This window comes from Panthera uncia (genome assembly GCF_023721935.1).
Source record: "Panthera uncia isolate 11264 chromosome C1 unlocalized genomic scaffold, Puncia_PCG_1.0 HiC_scaffold_3, whole genome shotgun sequence".
Lineage (NCBI taxonomy): Eukaryota > Metazoa > Chordata > Mammalia > Carnivora > Felidae > Panthera > Panthera uncia.
The window spans coordinates 42,389,827-42,409,252 of NW_026057584.1; the positions used below are offsets into that span (position 1 = coordinate 42,389,827).

The 19,426-nt window shown below is 38.8% G+C and overlaps 1 protein-coding gene across 4 annotated transcripts in view; it reads left to right on the forward strand.

Annotated features, from left to right (window-relative positions):
- Positions 1-18,999, forward strand: part of TMEFF2 (transmembrane protein with EGF like and two follistatin like domains 2) — a 235,447-nt gene extending 216,448 nt beyond the window's left edge. For 2 of the 4 annotated variants that reach the window (XM_049615231.1, XM_049615232.1), the window contains 3 exons: positions 10,349-10,472; positions 12,239-12,397; positions 15,779-16,110. In XM_049615231.1, coding sequence (XP_049471188.1) covers positions 10,349-10,472; positions 12,239-12,397; positions 15,779-15,875 — 380 coding nt within the window. In that variant the 3' untranslated portion in view covers positions 15,876-16,110. Of the gene's footprint in view, positions 1-10,348; positions 10,473-12,238; positions 12,398-15,411; positions 15,533-15,778; positions 16,111-18,846 lie in introns of those variants that run through there. The other 2 variants (XR_007454319.1, XM_049615233.1) reach the window with 2 other exon arrangements.
- The last annotated feature ends 427 nt before the right edge of the window (positions 19,000-19,426 follow it).

Here is a 19,426-nt window from a genome sequence, read left to right on the forward strand (position 1 = left end):
TTTGAAATGTTAAGCCAACTTTCAGAAACACCCACAGCACAATCAGCTCCATTTGTTTCTTAAAATTATGTCTCATCACCAAATATTGGAAAAGATGGTGTGCCTTCTAACCCTTTCAATGAGAATCACTTACATTAATTTGGTCAGGTACTAACGAATGGCAGTACTCCAACTTTGCAAATGATTCCAAATCTACACTGTAATTTCTCTAATTGCCCTTTTTGGGCCATGACATCATACGGGAGAAAAGTGCAAACTCATCAACCCATCAATTGCCCATACTTGCACTTTCAAGTCATTTATTAGGTGTCTTTTTTGTCCTTTATGGTTAGCAACACATTTTTGCTCTCCAGCCTTTGGCCTTTCACTGACAAAGACGGAGGGGCATAGCAGATATGCTTTTACCTGTGCGTCTACTCCTGTCACACTGAATATATACATTCTATTGAGTGTATTACAGTTCTCCACCACATTGCACCTTATCTTGCCGCTTAAAGTAGGGATTATCTGTGCCTTTGAGGACACATTATCCAAGTGTGGCTGACTCTTTGATGCAAACAGCTAAGAGGCACTAGTCTTTTGAAAGTTGCCACACCAAGGTACCTGTGGCTTCCACTTACATTGCCTATTCCTATACTATTTATTCATTCATTCATACTACTTACTGCACACCCATTTTGTGCCAGTCCTTATACTACACCCTGGAGATGTTACAGTAAACAGTACACAGCCTTTGACCTAAGAGAAAGTATAGTCCAGTGCAAAGTTTTCTTATGTGCCCCGAATGAGTAACAGGTGTATTGACTCATCAATCCACCTTAGCCTTCAGGAGCCTCGGGTGGCTAAAGCCCCCCGGCGAGTGGTCTCCTTCTTTTACCTAACACCTAAAACGTTTCCCATTTTCTATGTTTGCGGCTATGTGAAAAATCTACAGATGCCACGGTCCAATGCAATGTTTCCCAGAACGGAGGATGGTGAAAGAGTCCCACAAAATGTTACTATAAAGAAGAGAGAGGGTCCCGACGCAAATAAATTTAAGATGAATAATGCGTGTCCTTTCTTGTCACCTCACAATACAGGTTAGCCTTGTAAGGACTCATAAAAGGTGATCTGGGCTGAGTAATCACAATTTGGAGGTCAGAGGCATTTAGGCTGCAACAGAAGCCCTGAGTTAAGATGGGCTCCCGGGGGAGATTGGTTAAAGTATAAAAAGAGAAGAACTTTAGGAAAGCATCAATACTTAAGGAATCAGTTGGAAAAGAGACACCTACAAAATAGGTACAAAAAAAAAAAGAATACCTAAATATAGAAAGAATAACCAAAACAAAACAAAAACAAAAAACCCAAGAGGTACATAGTGTATTAGCCTTGGGAAGAGAAAACTTAACACAGGAGGAAGTGGAGGAAGTGGTCAGCTGTATCAAATTACTGACAGTTCGGGACAGCTGACATCTGAGAAGAGACTATTAGTTTTATCAAGAAAGGCGTTGTGGTTCCGGGTGCTTGCGTGGCTCAGTTGGTTAAGTGGCAGACTCTTGATTTCAGCTCAGGTCATGATCTTGCAGTTCGTGAGGTCAAGCCCCACATTGGGCTCCACACTGACAGTGCACAGAGCCTGCTTCTGATTCTCTCTCCCTCTCTCTCTTTGCTCTCCCCCACTTGTACTTGCTCTCTCTCAAAATAAATAGACTTAAATTTTTGTCTTAAGATGAAAAAAGGATATTGTGGGTCGACTGTGGTGCCAGCAGTTTCTCTGCAGGGGTGACCAGAGAGCAGTGGGTAGTGAATGGGGTTTAGTGCAGGAAGTAAAGAATAGGAGTGGAGACAACACTTTCATGAAGTTTATCTTCTTAAGAAGAGGAGAAAGGAGACAAGAGACCTATGAGGGGACATGCATTAAGAGAAGTCTGTAAAATTTTTTTAAATGTTTATTTATTTTGAGGGAGAGAGCAGTGCAGAGCCCCACTCAGGTCTCGATCTCACAACCATGAGATCATGACCTGCACCAAAATCAAGAGTCAGATCCTTAACCAACTGAGCCACCCAGGCACCCAGCATTTTGTAAATTTGTAAGAAGGAAGACATTCAAAAATGTTTAAATGCTAGTGGCAAGGAGCAAAGAACGGAGGAGGGTTGAAGATACAGGAGAGAAAGATCAGTGATGGAGAGAGCCCTTGACGAGGATGGAGAGGTTGGGACTCATGATGGTCTGGCCTTGGACAAGATATCTTTTCCAGGATAGAAGGAAGAAGAAAAGAACCAGTTTTCAGAGCAGCAGCAGGATCCACGTGGGATAAATAGTCAGGAATCATAAAGGGCAAATAATAAGTAAGATATGGAGGCCAGATACTGTCTTCTGTCTTAATGAGTTCTTGACTACCTGCTCTGCATGTTACACTGGCGAGAGCCCTGGCTTTGACCCCAGGTCTGCCCATCAATTGTGCAAATTTCTAAGATAAGCAATTAAACCTATTTGAGCTTGCATTTCCTCATTTATACAAAATGGGATTTTTATAAATCTACCTTAAAGAGCGGTGATAGAGAATACATTTTTATCATATTAAGTGTTAACACAATGTTGGGCATGTGGTAGATTGTCCAGTAAATGTAGATGTACTATCATCACCTTGTCTGCGGATCGGTTTTCTTGGCTGTGTTTAGAAGACGACAAACAAAATCATGGGGAGACGACCAATGGATACAGTATGTTACCTACGGCACATAGCACAGACACATAGCAAGTGCTCAAGAAATATTCATGTAACAGATTAACACAAGCCATTTTTTCGTCCTGTTTACATTATTAAAACCCTTTTTTCTGATGCATTTCAGTGCATGCTCCACCCTAAATCCTCCTCGCTCTCTATTGGTTAGCAACTTCAGTGTCACAGAGGAAAACAAACGTGTCACCTGGGAAGGTCTATCAGAACCCCTTAATCTGCAGGGAAACCCCTATATCTGCAGGGAAAAACAGCTTGACTCGCGTAGCCCAGAAGGCAGAAGTAGACAGGACCTGAGCCCTCTGTCACTTACACCGTCATTTTTGGCATTGTCGCCAAACAGGCTCGCTAAGAAAGGATGCCCAGTTGGCCACTTAGCAAATAAATTCGGCCAGATGTGCATAGGTTTAGTTTAAGACAAAAGAAAGAAGGGGAGGGGGGTATTCTTGGCATAAAATGGCTTCCCGTACTTTTTTTTTTTCTTTCTCTGAAGTTTGTAGTAAACTTTGTCTTCCAAGAGCAGCTTGGAAGCAAGAAGGGTTGCTGCAGCAAAAGCTCAGTGGGGAGAGCTATATAGCAAATTGCCCCAGATAAGCTTAAGGCAACTCTGGACTCCTGAGAGGTTAATGATCCCTACCTCTTCTCAAGGCCTGATATTTATGAAGTGTTGTCAAAGACATCTAAAGTTCCATGAAATACTGTATTTTGAAAAGGTCTTCAAGCTAAATCCTCTAAACCTATAGGAGTTACCCACTTGCTGAGAGTTAATAGGCTCTTGACTGAATGGTGAAGTTTGAAAAAGGACCATTAGAGGCAGGGTACGCTTTCTCCCAGTAACCTGCTCCCTTCATGCTTTGGAGGGCTGTGCCACCGAAGCCAGGCAAGGCATTTCTGAGGCAGAAGACAGAGCAAATGGCTCAAAATCTGCTTACTTTTCTTTTAATAATAAACGTGTGTGTGTGTGTGTGTGTGTGTGTGTGTCTGTGTTTTGGAGGTCCGGAATTTATAGCTAAATCTGTGATTTAGCCTTGGGATGCTAAATGTAATAACTGTATTTGGATGTCATAAGTTAAAATGTTTACGTACAAGTTTCTTTCCCGAGATTTCACAGACTTCCCCACTTTTACCTATGGAAATATATTACCAGTAGACACTGAGATAATAAACCCCATGCAGATAATCATGCAACATTGTTGCATTTCAATCACTCCAGTCCCCAAATTACTATGTCTATTTCAGATGCTGGTACTTTTTCCAATTTAAATTCAAGCAATTCTTGAATAACGTCATTAAGGCTGTGCCTGAGAATGTAGTAACATGAAAATTTGTTTTCTTCCACTTTATTTTAGTTTTTTAATGTCTAATAAGAATATTTATATATGCAAGTGGTAATATGGATAACCACATTTCACATTTTATATTAGTGCCTGATCAATGTAGGGTAAGAAAGAATTTCTCTGGGGTGCCTGGGTGGCTCAGTCAGTTGAGCATCTAACTCTTGATTTCAGCTCAGGTCATGATCCCAGGATCTTGGGATTGAGCCCCAGGTGGGGCTCCGCACTAAGCGTGGAGCCTGCCTAAGATATTCTCTCTCTCTCTCTCTCTCTCTCTCTCTCTCTGTCTCTCTCCCCCCCCCCCCCCACTCTGGCCCTCTCTATCCCTCTCCTTCTCTAAAACAAAAAAAAAAAAAAAAAGAAAAGAAAAGAATTTCTCTCTGTCTCTACCCATCCTATTCCCAACCCAGACCACTGCCTAACTGGCAAAATTGTGGATCCAAATAGTTTCCATTATTCTTCTGAAAAAAATAGGTTCCACTGGTAGAAGAAATGTTGAATTGGTAGCAAAGGACTTGGTTTCTGTTTTGAAGTTATTTTTCCAAATCTTTAACAGACATTAAATAACTAGGAAGATTGGGACTGCTCTTTACAAAACTTGAGAATCGATTGTGTCTTTAAATGCCTTCATGTCCCTTGCCCTAGCTGTCGCTTTTAGCTAGGATTCTCATTTGAGTCTCTGTCTTAGAGGCTTTAAAAAAGGAGAGACTCTTCTCATCTACTCATCTACGCCTTGAAGAAACCATGACAGCAGGTGAAGCTATTATAGAATTTGTTAAGAAGAACAAATACAAGTTGCAAGACCTCCTATTGCATTACATTCAGAACCTGTTCAATAGGAACACTTTTCTGGTCTTTAAAAACCCTCGACTATAATTCAAGCTCGTATTCAAGATATGAGGCTTCACTGCCACCTCATATGTTTATACGTGATAAAGATAAGGACACGAAATCCTAAGAATTACATATTTTCTCTGAAACCAACTCTAATCAACAACAGGGACAGTCATGACTTTACTTCTAAATTCATAATTTGGTTCTGTCCCAGACACGATATAAATATAATAGAAATAAAGACAATTTTTCTTTTTCATGTTCGTTAAATAAAACTATTTTCAAACTGCTTTAGAGCTCTGGCAGGAAGTAGGGGACAGGTAAAATCTAGTAATCACAACAGGTGTGCAAGTATATGACTACTTCGGTGCTGGGCTTTCCTTGTGCCATTATTAAATGTGAAAAACGAAAGTATTATATAAATATCTTCACAATGGAAGACTTCGTTTGTTGGAAAGGTGTGGCACATTGTGTGTGCCCATAGGAAAAGCTTGTTAAAAAGGTAGTAAATGAAATGGTGTTACACGTATGTCTGCACTTGTCAAAGATAATTTATGATGTGAAAGCATGCTGTTAAATATTGAATTTAAGGAGCGCCTGGGTGGCTCAGTCGGTTAAGCATCCAACTTCAGCTCAGGTTATGATCTCACGGTTCATGAGTTTGAGCCCCACATCAAGCTCTCAGCTGTCAGTGCAGAGCCTGCTTCCGACTGGCTGTCTCTCTCTCTCTCTGCCCCTCCCCTGCTTGTGCTCTTGCCCTCTCTGTCAAAAATAAATAAACATTTAAAAAAAATAATTAAATTTAAATCCACAAGCGTACTTTTCTCCAAAAGGAAGATAATGCATAGGGGAGTTCACTTTAGGCTAGAACGTCTGAATTATGGGCATTGTAAATATTTAAGATATTTTATACCCTTTGATAAAGTAAAATGTTCCCATAATTCAGGCAAAGTGATTTCCTCTATTTACTATACCTAAATAATGTCCCTATTTGTCTAATTCTTTTTCCCAGCGTATCAAAAGTAATAATATTTCACATTAAATATTAGTAAATATTTATTGGTAATTTATTTTAAGTAACTATTAGCAATAGAAACAAATATTACTCTTAGAATTCAAAGAACATAGAAGTCTGAAACAAGTAACACTACACTTTTGTTACTACAAAACAGTAACACTGCAAAATCTGCACAAGGGTAAGAAGGCTTTTTTTTTTTTTAACACCACCAGAAACCCACTACTCCTCATTCACTTACTGAACAAGTTCTAGTTGCTTAAAAATGTGCAGTGGAAATCTGGTTCCCGAAAACATCCACTGAATCCTCGATGTTACCTCTGGTTTAGGATCTTTCCAACTTACTCGGAAATCCTTACACAGAAGCAGACCACTCCTAGAGAATCAGTGACATAAGGGATTTGTATAGATTCAAAAAAAAAAAAAAAAAAAAAAAAGACCTGATTAAAGCAAAACAGGGCTATCTCCAGAGAAATATCATCTGATCAGCCCCCAAAAGGCCTCCCAGATTGCAGTGCACTATGGGTAGGGCTTGTAGCTACAGAACTTTGATCTTACAAAATACCCAAAGTGAGTGGGCTGGAGAAAGCTGACTCACCCTCCCCCCCCCGGCCCCCCAAAAAATACACAGAAAAGTCAGAAGCAGTCAGTTCAATTCATATGAAATATAATTGTCAAATGGATGAGAAACCCAAGGTGGTACAGTTAAAGCCATTCCCAATTTGTAGGCTGCACGGAAGTCAAATTGTTTTGAGACTGTTCAGAGAACAGAGCATCAGAACAAGAGAAATGGGTTGACTGAGTGAATACTTAATAGCATCAGACACTAATAGTTTTGTGCATCCATTTCTGCAACTGGGACTCTAGGTTTGCAAGTTCAGGTTGGCTTCTCAGGGCACCCCACCCTGGAGAGTACTTGAATAGAGACCATGAAGCTCCTTTTGCCACGCTCTAACCTTTGTCCAAGGAAATATGGTTTCTTCGGAGATGTGGATAGTTTTAGTCCAGTTTTACACTCTCATATTTATGCCTCAGTCCATAATGTGTTTCTTTGCCAGATGAATTCTCTAAACAAATTATTCCCAGCTGTGGGGGAAGAGGAAGGCAGGAATAACGCTGAACACACCCACACATACACACACTCCAGGTTATATAGATTTAAGTCTCGGAACTGCTTGGCCTGGCTCTGCGCCTTTTCTAACTACTTCCCTTACTTGCCTTGTGGTAAGGTAGAAACTTTCCCTGTCTCTTTCCCCCCCCCCCCCCCACCCATCTCTTTCTCTGAAAGCACAAGGACACAAATGATACATGTAGCTGTGCTTTAGAGCAACCCACCTCTATAGCTCTTGGCTAGAGCGTTGACTAGCAATAGGTATGAAGCCCTGTTAACTGCTACAGGTAACTCAGATTATACCAGAAATTGTTTCTTAAAAGGGTCCGGATCTCTTTCAGCATAAATCATTTGTAAACAATTGGGTGGGAAATCAGTTAAGGATTTTAAACAAAAACACGAAGAGTTTCCACCGTTGTCACTATCTCTTTTAGCAGAAAGAACACAACCCTTACATCAAACCTCTTTTTCAGTGGAGGACAGAGAAATTGACGTCTAAATTGTCAGCCACTGTAGGAAGCCTATGGACTGCCAAAGCATAATTTTTATATTTTTTGAATCTTGAAATGCTTCTGTGGGCATAAACATCAGGATCACCAATATTATCATCCATACACATATTTGTTTGGAATATTAGATTTCTGTGTCTCTATTCTTCTTCATATACTTAAATCTCATTTCTAAAATATGTCTATTGCATTACTAGAAGTGGTTATACATTCAGGTTTTCAATCAACTGGTTTACTTGGTTGGATTGACTATAAATTTGTTGACATATATTGATGATTCCTCATTTTCTTGCTCAGGAATCATTTCTTCTACTCATTTATTTTCAATCTCTCTAACTTTCTCATTTGACAGTATCCTATGAGTAGCATAACAGAGCACTCCAAGCTCATAAGGAATGGTGTAAACTAATTAGCAGATTTTATGGTAGAAACTATTCCCCTCACACGTGATCATCCTATCTGGGTAATAAACTTTGTGAAAGTATCTGGTTCTTACTACACGAAGGCAACAGTCTAACTCAAACAAGCTCTTACTTTGCCCTTGGACTTTGGTTCATAACTGTGGATATGGTATCAATCCAGAAACAAAAGCAGAATGGGGTGAGGGACGGAGTTGAAAATAAAATAGCCTAAAAATGGATTTGGAGTTAAGAAAATTCTTGATCTTCTTCAGCAACTGACAAAAAGAAAAATAGTCCTAATAAGATGTGTTCAAAAAATAGGCTGGAAATCACAACGTATAACTGAAATTTAGGGACGTTACAGAAAATTCCCCTCCGTGCAGGTGTGCAGAAGCACTGAAGAGTTACTAACAAACACTGAATAGAAGTGTTGAATAGTCTGTCATGGGGAGAAGATCCAGAACTAAGAATGAGAATCAGTGCTGGTTCGTTACATAAGCAGTGGGGCTGGCTGGCAAAGCCCGCTGTGAAAGTCGCCTTTAAACAGCAGGTGCATGGTTTGACCACTGCAGCTTGTAGCCTCCTGGCAGCATCAGCAAATGAGCCTAATCTTCTCTATGGATTTATGAATGACCACAAGCCATTCCCAAGGTACATCGAAATACCATGATTGGCCTGCTTCTAGTTTAATCACATATTCCCATGTTGGAAATTGCACCCAACATTACTTATTTCACTTTTTTGTGTGTTTGCTCACTGAGGCTCTAATTTGTGTGCCCAAAACACCATGACACAATTCCAAAGTAGCTTGGAAAAATGGGAGAAGACAAAAGAGAAAGTTTTGTGTATTCTTCGTCTTTTCCATGGAAGCGGTTCATTAATTTTAACTATATTCACCGAAGTAGAAATATTAGAGATATAGTCAAACAAAATATCACCTAAGTAGATAAAGAGACACAAATATAGAACAAATGAATGATTTAAATGTCATCTTCAGTCTCTCTAGCAGCTTATGACAAATCCTTTATTAATTTGAGTATGTGATTTGAAATACTACCCATCATTCAAATGTACACAAATATTCCCACGCAAGAAAACACTTAACATATTTGACGATATACTTCAAACTTGAAAGTTATGCAGATGACACCTAGACCTTAAAAGGTATAGATATTTTACAGCTCTGCTTAAACATAAATAATGCATTTGTCTGATTCACCAATATCGAAGGTATTTTTTCTCCTGATGAATATACGCATCATCTGTGATCGTCGATACAAAACTATAAGGATGCACTGTAATAAAAGCTATACCTCTACGTGAAATAATAGGAAATAATCTATTTCATGAAAATAGTAATTCATTCTTAATCTTCCATTACCGCTGCTCCCATTACTTCTATGCCAGTGGGATGGAAGAGCGTCTTAGACTGAGTCAAAAAGTTCTGGTTTTCATGTGCTTAGGTAACAATTTTAAGGTCTGTCAGGTCAGGCCACAGATTACAGAAAAGACTCAAAAAAGACAAAACTTTGTATTAAAAAGTGAACATACTCCAAAGATTATTTAGAGATGGTATTACAAATAGCAAGCAAATGTATTGGGGCTAACGGTCAGAAAAAGTATTTTAATGTCTTCGTAGAAACGTTAAGAAAACAAAACTCGTTAATGATAGAGGAAAGGGTTCATTTTAGAACACAAACTTTTTCTTTATTGTAAGTTTAACTTTCACATAACGTTGTTAACACAGGCCAGCTACCATGCATTGGAATACACTCACAGCATTCAATATGTACTATGTTAGTATCTACATAAATGATTCTGAAATAACGTTTGTTCTTTCGATAGCTTTATTTTGGCAATAAGAAAATGTATGGATGCTAGTAAAATGCACATTCACGGTAAATGAAAAAAGCCTGAAAGAATACATTTGTTGCAATTTGCATTGGTTTGGGGAAAGGTCTGTTTAACAACTGAACACAGCCATATTTTGACTTTTAAGCTCCCACACTGAGAAAGTATCCAGGTACGGCAGCAATTTACTCTTAGGGACATTATGCTGGGCTTTGAAATTCAAAAAATAGGATAGTTCTTCTTGAATTAGTTTATGATCAATGTACAGTCTCTACACAAGGAAAATTAAAGCTGTCTGACAACTCATAGAAACATCACTGGCTATTAAAGATGGAAGAAATTGCATAAAAGCATGAAAAGCATTGGGTAATTTTGCAGTTTCATCTTGAAACACAATTGTAAAGATGTCTGTCTTTCAGTGCTTTCTCCCTCGTTCTTCTGAAGCTTAGCCTTTTAGTTCTTGCCCTTTTAAATATTTTTGCTTACTATAGCTTTGCGTCTTAATGTCCTGGTTGGTCTTACTGGGCTAAGAAAGTATTTACAAGGGGTGCCTGCTTTTATCTGTATTCACAGAGAATGCTAACAAGTTAGAAGAAAGTGCAAGAGAGCACCACATACCTTGCCCAGAACATTACAATGGTTTCTGCATGCATGGAAAGTGTGAACATTCTATCAATATGCAGGAGCCATCTTGCAGGTAATGTTTTCACTCTTTAACGATTAAAATGTGGAAAGTAAAAATATAAAACTAAATTCTGGATGTTTGCAGAGAATTGGATGGCATTCTGTCTGACTGAGTGATCCTCAGCAAAACTTTTCGCTGCCTCTCCCCCTCACCCCCCACACAGACCCACTAGAAAACCCTGAAATGGGTGTGCCTTACACACGGGAGTACTATGTAACATATTATTATGTACACTCTTCTAGTAGAATTTTAAATTGTACTTTTGGCATTACAAGCTTCTTAAAAACTCAACCTCCTCCTCTGGTTTATTCACCACTCTTTCCCATGGACATAGAATAGCTCTTGACACATAATAGGTGCTCAGTAAGTATTTCTGAAATGAATGGATGAAGACTGACTATACATTAAGAGAACATGATCGCTTCTGGGAGGTCTTTTCCAGAGTCCTTCAGGTGTTCTAATAAATATTATCAATCTTGGTTTTGCTAGACACATACTCTTTTCTGCGGATCTGCTGTCCAGAAGCCTTGTATAGTGAGATTATTAGCTGTACCTCCCCAGATTCTAAGTAGGCTGATACCCAAAGAAATTCCTTGTCTGGATTTACTTAATAAATATAAGTATCTGCTGAATATTCATGAATAGAACATAATTATTTCAGAGATGGTAAAGCCAAACTTAAAAAACAAATGTATTTTATAAAGGAAGATACAAGTGGCATATGATGAAATAGGTTGTGTATTGCTATACAGTGAGAGGACTTTCTCTTCTCTCTTCCTCTTCCCTCTCCTCCTCCTCTTTTTCTGTGTCTCTTTCTTCCCCCCCCCCCCAAGAACTGTCTTCCTTTTACATTTTCCTCAACTGAACACACTAACACCTACCTTCCAGTGAAGCCAGGTAGAGTGAACAAAACTGAGATTTGTTCCTGCTGCTCTCTTATCCTTACCAGGGTCCCCATTACTGAACCCTTCTGAGGCAGAAGGAAAGACCTCAGGATGTAGAAATTACATGTGACATACTAAAATAATTGCACAAAGCCAATGACAAGTTGATCCTCGTTGGTATTGTTATGTGAACTGTTTCTTCATTCCATTGTCAACTGCTAGTTGCAACCCAAAGATGTTCTACTGGAGCTTTCTGATGAGGGCTGAGTAAGTGAGAAGCAGCGTTCATTCTCAGATGAATAGCGCATGGGTTTATTTTACAGAACTATATTGCCTACACCATACTTTTCTTCCTACTGAAATTTAACATACGTAGACAACTTTATGATCAACAGATTAAAGACATTGTTTGTTGTACTTCTGGTCTAAACATTTTTCAACAATCATTCTCACAGTAGCATAGACAATGCTTTATCCAAAAATAAATAAATAAATAGCCCTTGTTTGTTACCCCTATCCTCCGAAACAAACCTTTTCTCAAGATAATCATGTTGACTTAGGTTGACTAAAGAGCAAGCTACAGAAAATGTGAGGCTCACTTGAACAAAAATATATAGAAAGAACAATTACCTCTGGACATCTATTATTTCTCGCATGATCATCACAAACTACCTACCAACCCTCCTATCTTCAAACTCTTATTATGAGTATAAAAGAAAAACCTCATGTTTTTGAAACCGAAAACACACGGAGATCTTGTTGAAAATAAGTAGTAGAAAACCATATCTACAAAGTAGCATTTTTTTTTCGAGAAACAAGAAGATAAATGGGTATGGGCCAACTATAAAAATGAGTCTCCCAGCTGTAGGTAACCGGACACTTCATTTCTTCCAGGTGCGATGCTGGTTATACTGGTCAACACTGTGAAAAAAAGGACTACAGTGTACTGTATGTTGTCCCCGGCCCTGTACGATTTCAGTATGTCTTAATCGCAGCTGTGATTGGAACCATTCAGATTGCTGTCATCTGCGTGGTGGTCCTCTGCATCACCAGGTCAGTACCTGTGCTCAATGGCCACCCAGATAAAGGAATATGTTGTTTCTCCTTGCCTGAAACAGTTCACTCTAGTTGTGAGTCCCTTCGTGGCCTCTGTGGTCATCCATTCTCTGGAGTCCAATTTCCTCATCATAACAGCATATGAATAGCATCGCTTTTCATGCTGGAGTAGTACAAATTATTTTCCTTATTTTTTCATGTTGATGAAGATTATTTATTTCTGAAGCAAAGATACTTTTTTCTTTAAAGCATAATGCCAATCTTTGTTTAAACCTGCCCTTCTCTTTTAGCTATAAAAAGTCAGTCCTCATTCAAACTACAAACAGACTAATTAAATGACCAGTGTTTCCTTCTTTACTCAGATCAGTATGCCAAAAGAGGTCAGAATAGATTGGTTACAAGGCCTAGAAACGTGGTAATGTATAGCTCTCATTTGTGGTACTTATATTTCCAAGTGTAACTCACAGATATAATCATTTTTAACATATTTGATGTAAACAAGTACATTTTTGTCTTAAGTTAATGAAATAGCTTTTAATCACAAAATTCAAAGAAAGCGGCTACAATTTAAAAAGATTATGTTGCAGTACATGAAAACCTTTGGTATAGGGAACAGGCAGCAAATATGACGATAAGCATTTATATCAAACTCCAGGACAATCAAATGGTAATTGTTTCCTGGAGAGTTAGACTGAGAGAGATCCCTCTGGATCCAGTTTCAACAGGAGAGAAAAATCTGGTTAATTAGTGATGTTTGACATTGTGCTTGAGGTAAAGGAGGTAAGGCCAGGTATTTACTTGCTTAATTTTATCAGTGTGTCAATTCATGGCAACCAAACTCATATTATTTACGCCCTGTCTAACCAGCCATATGATTGAAGATACTTCTTTCTGACCCGATTTCATCCTCCTTGAGATAAAAGTTCCAAGAAAGTTTTTCAAGGTTTTTGCCAAATTCACAAGACATTTAAACTTTCATTCATTTATACAGCTCTATAGTAAATCAGAATGTTTCCTCCAAAATTATTTTTCTACAGACAGGAAAATAAAATAAAGCATCATATCTTTAGAAAATAAAGGCCATAATACATCTCTGTAGCTGTATTGCACTATCTTCTTTGAGGACAAGTGTGGCATTTGCTCTTGAAAAAGACAAAATATGGTTCATAAATCCTTTCTGGGCCTAAAAGCTTAAGGGAAGATCATCGACTGGAGCTTTGTGCTGCTCGAAGCCAAGTTGAGCTCATCAACTAGACTCTCACGTTTAGATGCCAAGTGAGTCAATGGATTATGTTAAAATAGATTCTAGGGAACATAAAGATAACTCAGGAAACCAAAAATACTGAGTACAAAGGAAAGATAGAAAAGAATCTAAAACACAAGAAATGGTGCCATGTTACTCTAAGGGGCTTGAGCCTTCTGATATCTACACAATGTACACCAGCAACCAAATTCATATTAATAGGTCTGATCTCATAACTGTTGGATTTGCTACTTCCTGTACTGACAAAAATGCAAAGCTTTCAATATTTTAGCATATGTCCTCGAGTTTGTTATTAGCCACAGTCCTGTTCCCATACATAATAAGAACAGCTGGAATGCCCAGGGTGTGCACGTATGCGTGTGTGTGTGTATGTATCATACGCACACACACACACGCGCGCGCGCGCGCGCACACACATATTTAATAACATGAGAAAGGAACAGGTATCCCCGTTTTCAAAACAGAGGCTCTGAGGTGTGAGAAGCTAGCAAATTGCTAAGTTTGCACATGAGCAATAAAGACAGCTCTGGAGTCCAGGCTGCCTGGTGCAAGAGCCTGCGCCCTTAACCACTGCTCATCCTGCCCCTCGGCTGGTCATGACGTTGTGCGTTCTGATGCTCACGGCAGCCTAAACTGAGCTCCAAATTAGAGGAAGCCATTTTTTCCAGGCAAATGGCCGTTTTCATTTTCCACGTTAAAACAAAACAAAACCTATTCTCTGTTTACTTCTGAGGAGGAGTACGTGAGCTAAGTTACCGTTATTGTAACACATTTTATAAACCTGTCCTGGGATGTCTTAGTCTTCCAGAGTCTTTCCAGGAGTCATACTAGTCAACAAGCCGCACTTTTCCCAGTGTGGATTCATTTCATTCTCATGGGAACATTCTGCTCCAAAACCAGATTTTCCAGCAAGGCCATCTGCCCGTCACCCAAACCCTCCCTTTTTCTGGCCACCTTGACCATGCTTGTCTGTCAAGACCCATTCCAACATACCCAGTTGCTAAAATATTTATAAAATTGCACCAAGCAGAGGTCTGCTCATTCTCTTCAATTTTCTTTTAATTTCTCCATCACCTGGTCTCTCCTGTTTTTTCTCTCTTCTCCTCCTCCCGCTTTCTTTTTTTCTAATTGCTTCCCCTTGTTTTTATTATGTTAGTCAAACATCTGTCCTCCTTCTAAATACAACATGTGTCCTAAAATTATAGACATCCAGAGACATGTTCTGGAATGAAAAGAGTTGCCCTGTTAGGAAGATGGATTTTTCATCTTTTTATCTCTAGCTCCGACTTGCTGGGAATGTGACTTTCGGCTCCACGTTCATTTTGACAGATCTGCCACACCCCTGGAAAAAATATAAATATATATTCTGAAATATTTATTCACGTATGAACATACATATGAATATCTAATCCCCGATGCCCATCTTACTATAATAGGATTTGATATGAACTTTACATCGTTGTTCTTATTTGCATCGTCAAAGCATTCTTTTGTTACAAGAGAAAAGACACCAGACAGATCAGAGCTTTTCAGATAATTTGACTAAATTTAGCTTTTTATAGAAGCTAAATAACGGGTCCCAATTTATGTCTCTAGTTTAGAGTATTAATATGTAAAAGTGATATTAGGCTGGACCGGAACAATATCTCTTTTCAGTACATATCAGATATTAACAGTTGGCTCATTCTCTGGTGGGATAGAATTTAAACTTGTAGCACTGAAATGTCAATATAACATTCATCCTTAGGACATTTAAAATACAAAATTGTTGAAGACCTTTAAAGTGAGAGGAGATGAGCTCACAACTTGCTTGATCGCATTGTGCTGAGTCATTCTTCTGCCTTACTGAGTGAGCAGCGCAAGACTAGGTAACCGCGTTCTTCCCCGACTTCTGCCTCTGTTCCTCAGTTCTCCTCAACAAATGCTTAAACGCAGTGGCAAGGAGAAGCAAACAGGAAAAATCTTCCAACATAATCCCAGCTTCTGCTACTAATAAATTCTTTGGTCTGAAATATTTCGACAGTTTGCTTAATCCATGACTTCACTCTGTAATTGTAGGACCAAATTTTAGGTATAGCACTGGACTAAGATCTGTGAACTTTCCAACCTTCTAGGAAATGCCCCAGAAGCAACAGAATTCACAGACAGAAGCAAAATACAGGGCACTACAGTTCAGACAACACAACAAGAGCATCCACGAGGTTAATCTAAAGGGAGCATGTTGCACAGTGGCCGGACTACCGAGAGCTGGGACTACACAATACAGTATTATAGACAAAAGAATAAGACAAGAGATCTACACATGTTGCCTTGCATTTGTGGTAATCTACACCAATGAAAACATGTACTACAGCTATATTTGATTATGTATGGATATATTTGAAATAGTATACATTGTCTTGATGTTTTTTCTGTAATGTAAATAAACTATTTATATCACACAATATAGTTTTTTCTTTCCCATGTATTTGTTATATATAATAAATACTCAGTGATGAGAAAAAATTGGCATTCTTAAATGTGCGGTATCTCATGACTGTAAATATAATCAAGCTAGTACAATCTGTACAGATACAGTAGTTCATCTTTCCCCACATCTTGAGACAGAGCATTAGTTTATACAGGACTCAGTGGCCAGGTTTTGAGTGATTCCAAGATCGAGGGAAATGATGGTTATTGGAAAAGAGAAAAAATAATTTTCTTTGTATCGAGTGAGGATAAAATATTTCAGATCTCCGAATCATCTCTATTTCATCAACTTCCCCGGTCTTCCATTTTCATCCCCAGAGCTGAAAAATCTCTGGCATATAAACTAAATCAAAGAAAAAAGGGAGGGAAAGTGTTTTATAACTCATAAAAAAGGGGGAAAGAAGATATTGGTTTTTATTCAGAAGACATCTTAGACTCCCCCCGTTAAGTGCATATACCTGAAGGATCTGGAACGAGATACATATCAGGAATACACACAGCACAAAATCTATTCCATTTAGGCGAGTGGAATTAACAACTTGGAGAAAAATTTAATAACACCGTTAAAAGGGAAACACCAGAGTCATGGATTCTCAGAAGCACCTTGTTGCATTTATATTATAGAGTTCTTTAAAGAGAAGTTAGAATCCCCACCAAATTTCTTACAAATGGCCTTATGGCTAATGCAGCGCCATTATTTGAAGTGAAACCAGATTGATGATGATTATTTTATGAAAACACAGAAACATGTTTTAAGTATATTTATATGCTGATATAAGAAAGCAAATTAATCCTGGGGCGCCTGGGTGGCTCAGTCAGTTGAGTGTCCAACTCTTGATTTTTGGGTCAGGTCATGGTCTCGTGCTTAGTGAGTTCGAGCCCTACACAGGGCTCCATGCTGACAGTGTGGAGCCTGCTTAGGATCCTCTGTCTCCCTCTCTCTCTGCCCCTCCCCCACTCGTGCTGTCTCTGACTCTCTCAAAATAAGTAAATAAACTTAAAAAAAAATCAATCTCATAGCATCTGAAAGAATTTAGTGGGAAGTTGATAGGGATTTTTCAGTATGTAAATAGGTATGACTGAAAAGAAATAAGATGTGAGTATTCTCTGAGAGTAAGAAGTAAATAATGAATCAAATAATTGCCTTATTATGACTCCATTCTCCCCAGCTTTCTGTGGCTAATGTAGTACATCTAAATAGAGCTTTCTCTGTCTCCTTTAAATGACCTCTGCATGGAGTAAGAGGAACGCCACTTCTGTGTCCAAAAAAAAAAGATAAATATCAAATTAATACATTCTGGATATAAAATATTCGGTGAAAAATAAGTTTCTTGAAGTGATACTTAAGATATTTGTTAAAACATTTAAAGGGGGGACAATCTAAATAGGATTTAGGTCTCTGTGAAAAACCTGGTTTTCTAGGTTAATCGGCCCTCTGAAAAGTGTGAAACTATGGGCATGACCATCACACAAGTGTTTCCAGAAATCGGCCTTGTGCTGCTTGTACAAAACAAACTCCATTTAAACTTGTACACGGAGCTTTAGTTTGATCAAAAAGCACAGAGATGTACTAGCGGTGATCTCCTTTGTAAGACAGTAGGTGATGGCAGACAAACCCTTCCTCCCAAGGGAAGAGCAACGATACAATACTACAGAACTTAGAGTTTAAGCGAAACAGTTCCACTGACCTTTCCCTGTTAAGAGTATGAAATGACTTGCTTTGCTAAGTATCGGTATGCTACTTTGCAGGAATGTTTATCAAAGAATCATAAACCTGAGTGTTGGAAAAGTCCTTGGAGTTAATAACACAATGCATTCCTCTTCACCTCCATGATCACCTATCCGATGAAGGAAATCCTTTTAAAAGAAACGTAGTGAATCATAAGTGACCATATACTATGTGCCAAGCGCTATGCAAAATCTTAGGAAAATATAAGTAAAACACGATCTTGACTCTAAAGCAACTCACAATCTAGTCCTGACAGAAAATCATCCAGCCTCTGCTTGCACATTTCTTATAACTTGGAATTTCATTCTTAGACAATTCTAATTTTGAGACCTGTTTTTCTCATATTGAGCTGAATTTTACTTCTCTGTGGTTTCTGCCCATGGCTCTTATTTTTCCTTACTGGAGCAAAAGAATAAAGACTTATGAATTTAAGACTTTAAAAACAGATACCATGTTTTCTCCACTCACTGCATGGCCCCTTTGCAAGTGCTTTCTTCTCCTGGTGAAATATCCTTCATGTTCTCATCTGATCTTCATGTGATATAGTTTCCCCTACCCCCTGACATCTGCATCATCCTTCCTTGGACAAATTCTACTTTGTCTATTCGTTTCTTTAAGCGTAGAGTTCAGAATTACACGGTTGTGGTCTGGCCAGAAGAGAATATAGTTGAACTTGTAAAAAGCAAATTTAACTGAGAGCCACGATCTCTAAATTCAAGTTCCTACTTCGATCACAAGTTTGTTGTAGAATCTTAAGCAAGTCATTTCAAATCACCGGCCTTATTTTCCTCATTATTTCGATCTCTGTAGCTCTAAGCTTCTAGATCTCCAGAAATCCGATACTATACTTTTGTTATTGCTACCCAAGACCACACTATTTTTGCTGTTTGTGCTCAACTTAAATCTAAAACTCTTTAAATAAACTGCTATTAAGCCATGTCATTCTCCCATTCATTCATTATACATTTATTTTACATTATACAGGTACTGAGGGCCACCAATTACCAGCACCACACAAAGCACTGAGACTACAAAGATATAAGGCGGAATCTCTGCCTGAAAGGAGCTCACTGTCCGATTGTCCTGGTTCCTTGCATCAAAGATCTCACAGCCCTGCTGGGAGACTGAGAGCTAAATAAAAATTTATAAAGCATGCGACAAAGGCTATGATAATGGTCAGTTCAGAGAGCTTGGGGCCCCTGCAGGAAGACTCTCAAGGCCAGGTAGATGTGCCTCTTTGCAGTGAGATACACAGGATGACTTCCTCATGCTCCATACAAACTCTCACTTCTTGCTTCTGAGATTTTATCCACTTCTCACTGCTCTCTTTATACCCTTCTTCTACCCACAGTACCCAGAGCAAAGAGCAGCTCATCAGTGAAGCTTCTATGTTTCCTTTGGCAGTGTTCCTAATTCTGCTGTAGCATTTTCCACGTTATTCCTTACTCGTCCCTGCAGATCTGTCTTTCCCTTAGCCTGGGAGCAATCAGAAAGCAGAAAATTAGCACCTTGCCAATTGTTCCCATTTCTTCAACGAGCATTTATTGGGCGCCTATACCGTGCC